Below are 15,811 nucleotides of genomic sequence, written 5' to 3'. Positions count from 1 at the left end.
CATCCATGTTGCTGCAAATGGCATTATTTTATTCTTTTTTATGGCTGAGTACTATTCTGTTGTGTATGTGTGTGTGTATAGCAACTTCTTCATCCAGGCATCTGTGGATGGACAATTAGTTTGCATATATGTGTGTGTGTGTGTGTGTGTGTGTATGTATAACTGAATCACTATGCTGTACACCAGAAATTAATACAACATTGTAAATCAACTATATTTCAATTTAAAAAAAAAGATACATGATAAATATAATTGACACTACTATATGTTATATATGAGAGTAATGTTAAGAGCATAAAACCTAAGAGCTCTCATCACACACACATTTTTTTCTATTTCTTTAATTTTGTATCTATAAGAGATGATGGATGTTTGCTAAACTTATACACATCACCAAATGGTCATCATGTCAAATCATCATGCTGTACACCTTAAACTTACACGGTGTTGTATGCCAATTATAAAACTGGACGAAAAAAGATTTAAGTGATTGCTCTTTTAGGTATCTTGATCAACAGCGGGATGGGGGTCAGTGGGCTGCAGCCCCTCAGCCACTCCCTGAGAAAGAACGTGTTCTGACTCCCAGCATGCACCAGGCCTGCGGTGCTCCAGGGAAAACCAGGCTGTGGGACAACCATCTATTCCTGCAACTGCATGTCTGGTGTCAGAATGCCACTCCCTTCCCACCCACACACACGCACACCTTCTCCCAAGGAAGAGGGCCCCTGCTCAACCAGCTATTGCACTAATTTTCCTGAATGATGTTCTCAAAGGAATGAAAACAAATGAGCTCACTGTTAAACTGCCTCTCCCTCGGTCTACCACTTTGAAAACCAGGGATCTAAAAGGATCTATTTGCAGAGCTAAATTTTATTTCTTACTCTCCTGACGTACATGTAAGAGAAAGTGAAGTAGGAAATCTCCATGTGTTCAGTCATTCCATTAAGACTTCGTAAATTCCCCAAAAGTGAATGACATCTACATAAACACATGGGGTTTTCGGGTTTCCAGGAGATCTGACACCAAAATCCAGGATGCTAAAACCTATGCTTGCAAAATTTCCTGCTGGCAAATAGGCACAAGGCAGGTAGAAAGGGCCTACACATCACCTCCCTGGGCCTGAGTTCCTGATCTCTAAAACGAAGGGGTTAGAGGAAGGGATGTGCCAAGTTGCTTTTAACTCTAAACAATGCTGATTCTACTTGAATTTGTGGAATCATTTTAATTACAAAAGGCTTCTCACTGCAGATCTTTCTTAAATATTACAGATACATATAATGATTTGATTTTTTTTATTTTTAAAAAATTCAGCTTACACCATCTTTTTACCACCATCTACTGAATGAAGAGATGTATACAGCCATGTTCAGCTCATTGTTTCCCAAGTGGTTAGCATCTTTCTTATATGGATGGAAATGTTGACAAATATACGGTTTGTGGCAAATCCAGCCACTGCGTTATTCTGAAATGAAATCACTGGGTCCCGAGACTTTCTCTCACCCCACTGCATTCTCTCTTACCCGCCCACTTTTCGGCTACTTCCTGGATTACCAACAGCCAGAAGCTGGGATTTTAATCATCCATGTGATCCCGGTTGTTCCACGGCATCATAATTCCGGGACAAGAAAGGTGTGATGCTAATTCAGTCTGATGAAAATTTCAGAAGTGAAGAAGAAAAGGCCCCAAGATAATGAAAGCTTACAGAGCTGGGGTGTCAGGTGATGCCAGGTTACCAGTGATGTCCACTGTGGAGGAGACAGAATGGCACAGATCTTGAAATGGATTTTCCAGTTCAGTCCTTGTCAGCACACTGTACTCCAAGGCTAATAACTCCACGAAAGGAAACATCATCACATCAAAGTCTGGTGTTTTACAGCCTAAGCTGCACCTTCTACATTGTGGATGACATCACAGTCAGCCACACAAAGTGCCATGCATTTCCTCAGATCTGAACTACTGCTTCACCTCCTTTCCTCTTCATCCTCTGGGCAAAGCAAGGGCTGGGGAAGGGAGGGAGAGGGGGAGAACACTGGTATGGTAATGCTTAGCAATGAATGCTACTATATAAGCTGTCACAGCACGTGAGGTTAAAACAGTGAGGACACCACCTGGTGTGCAGCTTATACGATACCAGTGGACTTTTCGATGACAGAAATGGATATTAATGTCACCGCTATGGAACAACTGAACTTTTCTATGATCAGTACTCTGACAGATACTTATCACACTTTTTCTAGTGTTAGTCTCTACTTTTTGTTTCCCTGAAGAATTACAATTCCTAGGAGGTGGGGTGATGCTGACCACGAGGTCCCTAGAAGGTTCTACAGGGCTGCCCGCTGGCACAATGTGCTTAGGGGGGCAGTGCTCAGGTACCCCTCTGTCCTGGCAAGTCACTGACCTTAGTCACTTAATTGGCAAGCTGACTGATCAAGATGGGCTTCGGGAACCCCACCAGGAACTGGGGACCCCAACTCTGCTGACTATGTTGAGATGGACTCAACCTGGAGCACAGAGAAACCACTGTGGAAGCACTGAGGAACAGGTCAGACACCTATTAAATGATACTTAAGCCAAGGACGGCTACAACTGAGAGTCCAAATGCCCGTACATATGCCCAGCAAATTAACATATTATCAGGAGATATAGGGACAAATTGAGTGGAACACAGCTGTGCTGAGAATCACTCACATGTGTATAGACACCTGTTAGACTTTAAAGAAACCTGAAACTCAGTGGTCACTACAAAGTCACCCAGTTGTGATAACGTAAGACACATGTAATGGAACCCTGCTTCACATCAGTGACCTGGGGAGTCCACGCTCTCGGTTGCAAGCTGGCCACTGCCTCAGAAAGTGAGGTCCCTCTCCTGTCCCACAGGTACGATGGTCTCTCTTGCTGCAGTGAGCTCCAGGCACCTCCCACTCAGCCCTGCCAGGCTCCTAGATCTCCTGCATCAGGGGTAGAAGGATGCACTCAGGACTCCCTGCCTGTGTGCCTGGGCTCTTCTCTTCCTCCTCGGAGATGCCTGCCTCTTACTCCTGGCTTCTCAAACTGGGGTACAAGTGCCACGGGACCACAGAGGGCATCCTCCTGAATGCCCAGATTACTTGAGAATGGACATTCCAGGAAGTACCACATCAGGGCTGAAAGCACAGGTTCTACAGATAGTCAGCCTCCATTCAAATCTTGATTCTGTCTTTTCTAGTTCTTTGGTTTGAGGCATGGTTTTTAACTTCCCTGAACCTCAGTTTTCCTAATTGCTATGTGGAATTAACACCAAGTGTTACTAGACAAGTATTAAATGAGATAATATACATAATCAGATGCTTAGCACTGTGCCTGGCACAGGGAAGCACTCAATGCATTTCAGTTTCAAAATTGTTTCTTTGATTTTCAAGGCCAAATCATCTGAGATGCTGGCAAGCCACGTCAGGACTTGATCCCAGTGATCAAAGACAAATGCTTGTTTTGCCTCTACCATTACAGTACTTCAGTGGAGAATTTAAGAAATACTAAATAGGTTTGTCCTCCAGGTTTGGAAGGCACTATTTCTGGAAAAGTGAGGCTAGAGAATTTCTAAACAGTGCTCTAAAAAGTTTCATCATATCATGTCAACAAACAAACAAACAAACACCTCATAATGAAGTGGAGGCAAAGGAAAGAAAACTAATAGCTGTCATGCATAGAAACATGGTACAACTAAGGGAAGTACACGGTGTCTTGGGAACACAGTGAAAGATCATCCACTCTAAAGTGGGTCCAGTTGGAGATATTACCCACCTGAGGAGGGACAAGAGAGTAATCCCAACAAAGGAAATGACATCTGTTGAGGGAATAAGGAAGTAAATAAACAGGGCAACACTAGGGTTGGATGGACCATTCCGGTGGTGTGGTAGATGTCTGTTGGTGATCCACGTCAGAGGCCCTTTCCTATTTCTCAAGAAACGTTTATTTTGCACGTGGCTGTAGGAGTCAGACCCCTATCTCCCACTCCCAAAGCTAGAACCGGAAGTTCCCTCTCCCATGTGCAGCAGGGGCCAGGTACGCAATCTAGCCCTGACCAATCAGCCTGCTTATTGCCAAGATTTTTGAATGTTGAGGATGATCAAATATTCAGCCACACATGGAGTCTAAGCAGTGACAGAACTGAAAAATACAGAAGAAGCAAAGGCCATGGTGAGGTCCTAACCAGGCAATACTTGGCTGCATTTCCTGATGCATTTTCAGATGCTAATTCTTCCTGTGGCTGTATGAACTACCCCTTATACATTCAGTAAATTTTTCTGCTTATGATAGCAGGAATCAATTCCCATTTCTTGCAGCCAACAACCCTGATGAGAGAGGTGGTTACTGTCATCAGCAGGGTACAAATGCTGAGGGCTTGAACCACAGCAGGGGCAAGGGAGATGCAAAGAAGGAGAAGCCTTCAACAGGTAACAAGGAGGATGAAGGGCCAGGGGTCAGGAGGGGAAGAGGAGCTGAAGATAAAGGAGAGGGCAGGGTCAAGGCCACCTTTTGGATCTGAAGTCTGGAAGCCAAGAAGAGCATAATGATATTCAGTGAGGATACAAAAGGAGGAATAGATTAGTTAAGAGCACGACATGACAGGCTCAGTGTAGGTGTGTTGAATTTGAGATACCTATATGACCTTCGAGCATGGTGTTTGCCAGGCAGCTGGCTGTACAGGTGACTCTTAGAAAAGCCCAGGCTGGAGGTCTAGGAGATTAGAAAAAAACACTTAGAAAAAGGAAGGGGATATCAGGAGAGTGTAGAGTCATAGGAACTATGGAAGGAGTATAGGATTGCAGGGACACTGGTCTTTCTAGTGTCAAATGCTGCAAAAAAAAAAAAAAAAAAAGGAGGGGGTCAAGTAAGTCATGGCATAAATATGAAGGCTAGGTCACTGGTGATTTTAGCACATGGGAAATCACTGATGACTTGGGCAGTTTCAGAGGAGTAGTGGAGATAAAGGCAGACTTCAGTAGGTGAGGGATGATGAAGAATGAGAAAGGAGGAACCATGCAAAACTTAAAAAACAAAACAAAACAGGCTCATTTTAAAGGAGAGATAAATCCCTAAAACTGAGCCAAGTATTGAGGGTTACCACCCCCCAAATGGAGATCATCCATTCGTTTTATAAATATTGAATGATCACCCTTTCTGTGTAGGTCTTGGAGACACAGTGGGGCATAAAACAGATGCAGTCTTGCCCTAAAGAGCTTGTGGTCTGGAGAAGGATGCTAAATAGTGATGAGTCCCAGTGAGGAAAAGATCAGGTGCTCTGAGAGAGGGCAGTAAGGGATCTTAATTTAGGTTGGAGGTTCAGAAAAAGCCTCTCCAAAGAGCTGAGCAGGGAAAAGGGGGTCAGGTGGGGAGAAGGACATTTCAGGTGGGAAGTGCCAACACCCCAAAGTAGGAAGCCTGAGCACAGCTATACAAAGAAGGGAGGGAAAGACGGGGGGCTAAGTGGTGCGGTGAGGCGCACATGGTGGAAAGAGGAACGATGTCTGTTTCACCAGGAGGGTGAGTGTGGGTGAAGGTGAGTCTGTCAGTCTGGAAGCAGGAAGTTGAGGGAGTTGTCTAATGGCTACTATTTCCTTTGTGAAATAGCAGGCTGGGTGAAGCAAGAGAGAACTGGGAGAGGTGGTGGCGGGAAGGGCTATTATGAGCAAGAGAGGAGGAGCTGCGCTCACTCGCAGCTCAACTCTTCCTCGTTTCCAAGTCCTCACAAAGCAAACCCTCCTTAATGATGGCTTCCTCGCTGTCTGGTAGCAAAGCTTCAATAACCAGGACAGAGGAGCCCTGATCCCTTAACGCTTAACATTAGAAAGATCTTCAGACATCTTAAGTGCCATTCATTTTTTTCCTACTTCATAACTAAGTAATTTACTCAACAGGAATCAATTCGATGCCAAAAATATGGCCATCAACCTATCTCCTCAGGAAGCCCCCATCCACTGGAAACTGCTGATGTCTTCCTCTCAATGGCCCTCCCTACTTTCCCTTGCTTTCCTAGCCATGCTACGCCTCGAGAACTTAAATTCATTCAGCTTTTAATAGTGAGGTCTGGGTTCTTTTTCTCTGTTTAACATTCAAGCACAATCACCTATTCATTTGAAAGTAGGCGAAATCACATCGATTCTTTAGGAGGTGGCCAGTGACCAAGGATGGAGGTTCAGCACTCCTGGCACAGAGTCAAGTCCATCCTTAGCTGTGATGGCTTAACAATATCCCCAGTCATTTGCTTCTGCATTCACTCACATACACAAATATGTTGGCCTCCAAGGACTTCTGAATCTGACTTGATATTTTTTTCAGATTCAGCCCCAAACAAAGTATACTAGTCTCTCACTGTGGTTCAGAATAATGACTTAAAAGTATCTCCCATCACAGCAAATCGGGCATGAAGCACCCGAAGGCAATTTTTCTTGCAATGCAGGCATTGTAAAGAGTTTGTGGTGACCTATCACTAAACGGGATACTTAAGTCCATAAAGAGAGAGAGAGAGAAATCCAAGGAGATGGGATAGGATTAGTAAGGACAGAGAATTAAGATAACTCAATTAGTTAAACAGCATTGCTCTTTTCATAGACATCTGAGTAGCTAAACAGAGGGTTCTAGATCACAGCCAATAACCAGTCTTCCAAGAACTGCCTGGGACACACACACACACATACAAACAGACCCTTGCCCTTTATTTCCTGGCAGAAGCCACCATGATTCCGTTTGTTAATAAAGTATTTATTTATTCTCCCTTAAGAGTTATTCCATATCCTACCCTAACTGCCATCAATTTAAAACTCTAGCATCTCATGTTATTTTAAAAGAAACATTCTGGGCTTTCTGTAAAAAGCACAGGGGCCAGATAATTTGCTGCAGATCTGTAGAACGTAAATGACGGAGGTAAGGTAAGGAATAAGCAGATAATTAAGGGGCCTCTTCACACTCCAGTTTTCAGGCTTACCATGGGTGAGCCAGACAAGACGGAAGCATGTGGGTGCTGCTAGAGAAATGTATCATATGCTTGGGGATACTGTTCTTCCACTTTCTCCCCACTCTCTTTTTTTCAAAAGAAAAAATAAAACCTGCCTGGGAGAAAAATACCAATGTAAGTGCTACTTGTAATTCATACAAAAGTTTACCAGTGGGTTCTCTTAGCCCATTTTCTATTCACCTTTGACCAATTTTGACTCACTGTAAACTGCTGTTTCAAAGGTAGAAAAGAAAAGCCTCCGACAGCACAAAGCCCCATCAGGACCCAGGCTGCAGCAGCAAGGAAACATTAATCCCCCAAGCTCCCCGTCAAGCTCAGAAACAATGCTCCTGGCTGTCATCTTTCATTCACACCCGCCCCATATTTCTATTAAACAAGCCTCTTTTTCATTGACTGCTTCTCTCACACAGCATAAAGTAATCGTCAGCCCACAGAGACTACATTTTGAAACACGTAGTTTTACTTTGGGAGGGAAATCAGTAAAAGAAGAGGACAAGTTTCAAGAGCTCTCCCTGACTGGTATTCACCAAATGGAGAACCAATGGGGCTCCTCTCTGCCCCTCAGGCTCCCAGAACTGCTGTGATTCACTAAAAGTTACCAGTTTCCCCGAGAGGCTCCTTTGAAAAGAAATTTCACAATCTTGAACAGTTTCCTCTCTTACTCTCTAATTTCCCCCAACTATCCCCTCTCCTACCTCAACTTACAAGAGGACTTTTGTATACATAAAGTTTCAGGAAACAAAGCATACAAACACTCACACACAAATAAACTCGAACTAACACGAGCGTATAATTGTGTTTTGGTTGGAGCTTTTCCAGCCCTGTCACTCGTTCTCTGTTAGGAGTAAAAGAAACCCTTTGCTTTGGCAAAGTTAGAAACAGACAAACTCTCCTCAGTTTCAAGCTGCACAAGGCCTCCCTCATATCTCTCAGCCCCCTTAAAGCCCCCAACAAAATGAATTTACTGCTGAAAAGCCAGCAAGAGGAAAAAAAAAACATTCTATTCCCGAAATAAACATCTTTCACTTCTCCCCTTCACTCAGCTTCCCCTTTTAGCCGGAAACACAGGGCATTTCCAATTTCTGAAACCCTTTTCAGAGGACCCTCAACTCTTCAGGATCCCCCAGGGGATCCGGCTTTCGGCTGTCCTGATGTAGGCAGGCAGCGCTCGTCCAAGCACATTTTGCCTTCTTAAGGGTCAAGACTGGGGCCTTTTCGTTTTCAGAGAAATCTAAAAAGCAGCTTTTAGTAGGCTGGCTGAGCTAGGTCTGACTCTTACCTCCCTTCCCTTTGAAGGGCCGCGGGGTGAGAGGGTACAGGGTTCGCACATTCGGCTCTGAGCTGCGAAGGCGCAGGGAAAGCAGACAAAGTACCCAGCGCTCACTTTTAAACTCGCATCTGCTCCCTACTCTGCCCTTCCACCGCCTTCCTCCGCCGAACTTGGCGGGGGCTCCCCGGCAAAATCAAAAGCATACCTTCCTTGGATTCTTCTGCTTCGGAGTGCATTGTGTCAGGGTGACCGGCTGCCGGGGCGACTGCCGCTGACATGTACCCGGGCGAGCTGCAAATTCGCTCAGCAGCCAAAACCCGAACACGATGGAAAATAAAAGGAAGGAAAGCCACTAAAATCAAAACCTCCCCCGGGCGGGAGGGCTGGTTCTGGTGCAGGGATTTTTCAGGGGGAAAGTTCTGCAAGAGTGACGAATCGCGTCTCAGCTGGGCGGCGGGAGTCCGCCCCCCGGGCCGCGCGCCCCAGCCCGTCGCAGGCGAGCTGGCGACCTGGCGACCTGGCGGCGGGGCGCAAGCAGGTGGGGCCGACTCCCGGAGGGGCCGGGACGAGGGGCGCGGCGGCCGGGACCCCGACAGGCTACGCCGGGGAAGCAAGTGTGCAGGAAAGAAAGAAAGTCCCATCTCAGCGCGCGCTGCTGCTTTACAGAAATCACAAATGCACACGCAGTAGAAATGTTTCTCAATCTTTAGGTTACAGTTTCCGACGCCCATTCAACTTTCCGTGTCTTGGGGTCTTTTACGCCAAACAAACAAACGGATTTTAAAGCGGCTTGGCTGTGTACGTTATTTTCACAGTCAAGTTACGTGGTTATTGGTCCATGTGGCTGGAAGGATCGTCTTCACAAGCCCAAGGGGTGGGGGGCTTTTGAAGAAAGTGGGGAGTGGCCTCGACTCCTTATCTTTGCACGGGAAAAGCAGACAAGGCGGCTTACTCACTAGCACCCGGGCGAGTACTCTTACTCAGAGTCAAACCCTAGCCTGGGAGCACTAACTCCTCTGCAGTTACCCCAAAGGGCCATCCTCAGACAGAGGGGGTGATTCTCTCCTGGGCTACTAGCAACTGCCGGGGATAAATTCCTGCCAAAAAGCCAAAGGAGGGGTCGGGTGGGGAGGTATTCAGGCTTTTGAAACGCGGATAGAATAGAGGCTGGGGAGCTTTGAGAACAGTTCTCAATTCTGCCCCCTGGTTGGGTCCGCAGGTTTCTACAACCCGCTGAGAGCAAGACGTCTTAGCTTTGTAAGGCCTTAGTGTTTCTTTCCGAGAAAGGGGAACAAGAGCTGTCACTGATATACCTGCTCATTGAGGTATTTTGCAGAGCGTTAGTTTTATTACCAATGTAAGGCAACAGGTCCTCAAATAACACACCTGAAAGATCCATTAGGAAATTGTGAGAAAAGTTACATTCTTTTAATAAATATATTTTCCAGCTGCTTTCTTTCCCTTCATTTCCCATTTTTATATAGAAAAAGAAGAGAGGCTTTATAATAAATTTAGTGAAAAGAATATACAAAGGGTATAGATTTAAAGAGTCTGAATTAAAATTCTGTTCTGCTATTTATTATTTATATGACCTTGAGCAGATTATTTAACTTCTCTGGGCCTCCCTTTCCTCATCTGGAAAATGAGGCTAAAAAAAGTACTATTTACTTCCCAGATTTATGTTTGGTATTAAATAAGGTAATATAAGCAAAAAGTGATTTGAAAACCATAAAGTCCTACACAGATTATCACAAACTATTGCATCATTTAAAAGTAAATTTTTGTAAAAGATACTCTTGGGTTTTATTTCAATGTAGGGTTTGAACAGAAAGAAGTGCTTATGCTATCACAGGCAGTGAAGGTGATGATAAATACTAATATAAGGCCTGGATGTTAAACCACTTCCAACTGCTGAGTGATTCTAACATGCCTAAGACACCAAGCAGAATTTTATCTCAATTTTACTGAAAGGGCGGGATGATAAGAAGAAGATACAGACAGTCAGAGAAGGGAGAAGAGGAGAGACCTCTGGAAAATAGCAGCATTGTGGAGCCTTCCGGGAAACTGACCTCATCACCAAAAGGGTAACAGGCTACACTGTTCTGAAAGTTGCAGTTAACTGTATGGTTCCCTTTGCCACAGGTTCTGGGTCGGGTGCTGCTAAGATAAGCATCTTCCCTCTGTAACTTCAGACTTCCCAAGGAGACATGCAGATCATTCTGAACCCAAAGAAATGCTCCCTCACCAGCCAGAAGTGACCTTTCCTGTCTTGTGCAAGGAATCATTCTGGGAGCCCCCATCCCCCACCCCACCACACATAAGCCATCTGTTCCCTGCCCTCCCTCAGGGCAGCCCAGATTTCCACAGATGTCCACCAGGAGTCTGGCAGGATCTCACCAGGGCTGTGAATGACACAAAGATAGCTCCCATTCATCTATAATTGGAGCAAGATGCAACACCTTGTCAAGGTGATGATTATGCAGATTTACACAACCCTAAGTCCCGGCCCCACCAGCCACAGAGAGGACTCACTTTCACCCTCTCTCTTCAGAAAGGGCTCCCACTAGTGATTTATTAAATGTCCTTTTGCAAGTCCAATTTTGTACAAACCACATAAGGTGTGTTAAAATACATGTCCTCAATGTCCGATATGTTTCCACTCTGGGTTCACAAAAAGGCCTTCAGCCCTGCTCAGGTCAGACAAGGAGAACAACTGCTGAATGAACAGTCCCAGCGCTGCTGTGTCAGCCTCCTAATTCAGTTGAGAGGCATCTTAGCAGCTGGGTTGATCTTTGAACTTTCACTGTGATCCTCAGGAAACCTGGCGAGAAACATCTTTTGTATTTAAATGCAGCCCAGCGGTCACCTTGGGGAAGAACATTCTGATTTACCTCTAGAGCAAGGAATGCTCAGTTTATTTTAAAAGACTGTATCACGGCCTCTCTCCATCTTGTCCTACCCTCCCCCTTAAACCACTCTTCTTTAGGATCCAAATTTCCAGGTATTCTACGACCTCTCCATATAAAATGTCTATGTCCTTCTTGGTAGTTCTCCCAACCTGTGTTTTACTGCTTGGAAGCATTTATTTCTTTGTTTTGCGGTTAACTGTTAAATTTATCTAGATCTCCTTAACCACCTAAAAGGAGAAACCAGCTTACTGTGATAGTAAAATAAGGGATTCATTCAGCATCTGCCTCTAGCTCTTCTGACTTATCAGTTCACTCCTCTGAATTACAACTGTATAATATGTAACATGAGGACATCAGTTAAAATGGTGTATGTATTTTTATGTATTCTATGAAATCATTAGAAAAACTGCCCAGGGCTTGCTTTATTTTTTCTTCATCACTCTGTATAGTAGCCTAAAAAGAGTAGATATTCAATAAATATTCTTGAATAAGAAGGAAAAAAAATTTTATGTGGATAAGGACACTTCTCAGTCACCTGAGTATAACCTCAAAGCCACCTGCCCCAGGAAACTACACTGCCCCATGTCCCCCCTATACCCCTGCAGGATGGTGACAAAGGGCAGCTGATTCTCTGGGGCTTCCCTGGTCTTCTTAACTCCTAGACATATACTAGGTCAGTCACTTCACCTTGATTTTGCTCTGCTTTTGCTCAACAGGGAATTAGTTACTTTTTAGCCCAGTAAATATGCTCCAGTACATTATAATGATTTGTTCTCTCCTGTAGGTAGAGCCTGGTCACTTTTTTGTGTTTAAGAAACACTCCAGGGGGGTGGGTATAGCTCAGTGGTAGAGCGCATGCTTAGCATGCATGAGGTCTTGGGTTTGATCCCCAGCACCCACATTAAAAACAAAACAAAATAAAATACCCCAACACTGCCTGGCTTGGAACATGCTTGGAAGTCACACTGATAATCGCTTATAAACTACCTAATACAAAGTAACAACCAAGTTAGCAACACTTCTCATTTACCAAACTGCATTTAAATACTACGTTGAACGCCTACCCATGTCTAACAGCTGATCTCCCACCTTCTGTGTCAAGATGGGAGGGTTAAAATGCTGGCTAAGATTCTGAAGGTCTGATTCTTTTTCATTCAGTCAGCCATGATCAAATATTTACATGTGTCACATATAAAAGGGTACTGCTCACCTGGAGCTTACTGTCATAATTTTGGTAATTTTGATCACAGACCTAGAGTTCAACCTTCCAAGTGACCGTGGTTCTCAGGAAGGTTTATTAATACTGCCTCACGAATGAACTCCATCAGAGAGCAGCAGAAAAATCTTCTCTTAAACTATACCTCAATAAAGCTGTTAAAAACAAAAAACCAAAAAACCCCTGGGCTTTGGACCCTTTGTTTACAGTTGTCCAGATGTCTGTTAAGAACAGGGGAGGGTAATAGCTCAGTGGTAGAGTCCATGATCAGTGTGCATGAAGTCCTGGGTTTAATCCCCAGTACCTCCATTCAAGAGAAGGTGCCATTTATTTAGGAGGTTAAGGTCTCTTCAGTGAAAAAGGTTAAGCATGTCTGTCAATTTGTTACATTATAGACCTACAGCTTCTAGGTCATAAGAACCCATGTCAATGGCCATTTCATAGATATTTTTATTTCTACTCTGCAGACAAGAGGTTATGACATCTTACATATTACATCTATGTACATGTTATTACAATGTACATAGAACATTTTAGGTCAGAAAAAAAAGTTGTTTACTTAATATACAAAGTGGTTTTCTCAGACTCACAGGCATAGAAAACAAATTTATGGTTATCGGGGGAAAAGGGGTAGGGAGGAATAAATAAAGGGGGTAGGGAGTTCAAGATTTGCAGATACTAACTACTATATGTAAAACATATAAACAACAAGTTTCTACTGCATAGCACAGGGAATTACAGTCAATATCTTGTGGTAATCTATAATGAAAAGAATATGAAAATGAATATATGCATGTATATGTATGACTGAAACACTATGCTGTACATCAGAAATTGACGCAACATGGTAAACTGACTACACTTCAATTATTTTTTTAAGTTTAAAAACAAAAGATACCTGCACACACAAAAAGGAGGCTTTCTTCTATTTGGCTTTGAGGATTTCCTCACCTCTTCCTGTGTTATGACAGCCTTGACAGTCTTTAAAGGCTTCCATGATCTATACGTTAAGTTGGCTTTCAATCCCTCTCCTCACAGGAGGATCTGCGTTCTTGGTCTCACCTTGGTCTCAGGTTTCACATCCTTCTTACCCTCCTCAGACACTCTCTTGCAGAGGTGTGGGGCTAAATGGATGTCTGGCCACAGCCCTTGCCCTGCCCAGGTGAGCTCGCTCTCCTTGCCTTAAGAAAGTTTTATTTAGCAGAAGTGGAGAAAGGACCACTCAGATGACAGTGGAGAACACTTATGTGCCTTCTCAGGATGCCAAGCCCTGTGCCTCAAGTGGCTTTATGCTTATGCATTGCTGGTACTGGGATGAGGTGGGGGGAGTTTTGGGGAGGTAGGGGTTGGAGAATGCTGAGGAGGAGTGTGGAGATGGAGGAGGGGAACACTGCCTCCCTGGGCCCTGCCTGGGAATCTGAAGTTTGTTCTGGGTAAATACTCTCCTCAGACTTTTCCCTATGACATTTTCAGTATATCCTACAGGCTTATGAATGCTCTGGGCGTGAGGGGATAATTCCAAGGAAATAGGCAGAAGTGCTGACATCTGGGGTGAGCACACACACGGAGACAACAATACATCTAGGAGACACCTGCTTTCTAGGCTATCGTTGTTTGTTTTTATTTCTCTCCTAAGAAATCTTCCTTGCTAAAAACTTTTAGCAGATGATTGAACACACACACACACACACACACACACACACACAAACACACACACTCAAAATCAGATCTGAAACATAGATAACAAACTTATGGTTACCAAAGGAGAAGGGGAGGGGAAGGGATAAATTGGGAGTTTGGGATTAGCAGATACAGACTACTATATCTAAAATAGATAAACAACAAGGTCCTACTGTATAGCACAGGGAACTATATTCAGTATTTTATAATAACCTGTAATGGAAAATAATCTGAAAAAAATATACATATGTAAATTTGAATCACTATGCTGTATACCAGAAACTAACACAAAATTGTAAATCAACTAGATTTCAATAAAAAAATAATTTTTAAAAAATCAGGTCTGAAAATAATATCTGAAGAATTTATGACCCAGGGTCTTTCTTTTATAATATTTAGCTATGATGCCTAGCATTTATATAGGTTTTGTTCAGACTTCCCAATTAGGTCCCTTGGGTCATCATACTCATTTTACAGGCATGTAATTAAAGAAAGGGAGGTTATACAATTTGCTCAAGGTCACAAAACTAAGGAATAATGTTCTTTAGACTACAGTAAATGCAGACGAGGCCTCCTGCCTCCTATATCCAGACTCTCACTCTATTAAACTACTCATGTAAAATTCAACCCCTTTATTTTGCAGAGGAATAATTTAAAGATTGCTGTACTGGGAGATTCCCAGAGAGTCTGTGCTGAACATCATTCTAGCATAGATCACTCACATTGTTCTGTTCAAATGCTCATATCACAGCCCCAAATTAAAGTTATTCCATTCCTCAGGGGGAGGGTAATAAATAGCTCAGGGGTAGAGTGTATGCTTAGCATGCATGAGGTCCTGGGTTCAATCCCCAGTACCTCATTTAAAAAAAGTGATTCCATTCCTGATATTCAATGCTTTAAACAGTCATAAGTTTCATGCTTATCCATTTATTCAGCTACATGAAACTACAGATCTTTTTTTTTTTTCTTAATTAAAAGCCCTGTCAGGACCCTGGCTAAACCACCTTGGATGTGAGGCTGCCAGGAGCCGGGAAAGGAATACCAGACTCAATTTGGGGGACCTGGGACTGATTACCATAAACTGAAGGCACTGCCACATTTACATAAGGATACTTATTTTTCTACTCATTCTTCTCTCACGTTTCTTCTAAAAATGGGCGAGACATTTAGCCTCTCTGAGCATCTGTTTGTTCATCTGTAAAATGGAGATAATGCCACTTATTTCACAAGGTACTAACAATAATGAAATGAGTTGAGAATGTGATGAAGCACTGAAAATTATGAAGTCCCACTCATCATTTTTCTGAATACTTTCACAAATAAGGTAGATTATTTTAGGTTGTGGAACATTTATTTGGAACCCTTAAATGCTGGCCCTATGGATATTCCAGACAGGTGTGGCAATTTAGTGTCTGTGGTCCTATTCTGATGGCCAGCAGGCACATGAGGCACATGAAAAGATGCTCAACATCACTAATTATTAAAGAAATGCAAATCAAAACTACAATGAGGTGTCACCTCATACTAGTTAGAATGGCCATTATTATAAAGTCTGCAGATAACAAATGCTGGAGAGGCTGTGAAGAAAAGGGAACCCTCCTACACTCCTTGTGGGAATGTAAATTTGTGCAGCCACTATGGAGGACAGTATGGAGGTCCCTTTAAAAACTAAAAATGGACTTATCATATGATCCAGCAATCCCATTCCTGGGCATTTAGCCAGAAAAAAACCTCTGATTTGA

General features: G+C 43.5%; 1 protein-coding gene across 6 annotated transcripts in view; it reads right to left on the bottom strand.

Moving 5' to 3' along the window:
- TNFAIP8 (TNF alpha induced protein 8) overlaps nt 1–15,811 on the bottom strand; it is a 119,924-nt gene that overhangs the window by 28,226 nt on the left and 75,887 nt on the right. Inside the window, exon 1 of one of the 6 annotated variants that reach the window (XM_010997965.3) lies at nt 8,470–8,753. The exons of 4 other annotated variants lie outside the window; for them this stretch is intronic. In XM_010997965.3, coding sequence (XP_010996267.1) covers nt 8,470–8,542 — 73 coding nt within the window. In that variant the 5' untranslated portion in view covers nt 8,543–8,753. Of the gene's footprint in view, nt 1–8,469; nt 8,754–15,811 lie in introns of those variants that run through there. One more of the 6 variants, XM_010997966.3, reaches the window with a different exon arrangement.

The sequence above is a fragment of the Camelus dromedarius genome, chromosome 3 (assembly GCF_036321535.1).
Source record: "Camelus dromedarius isolate mCamDro1 chromosome 3, mCamDro1.pat, whole genome shotgun sequence".
In the NCBI taxonomy this organism is placed as follows: Eukaryota; Metazoa; Chordata; class Mammalia; order Artiodactyla; family Camelidae; genus Camelus; species Camelus dromedarius.
The sequence above is the reverse complement of the archived record's forward strand: the minus strand, read 5'-3'. Positions and strand labels throughout refer to the sequence as shown.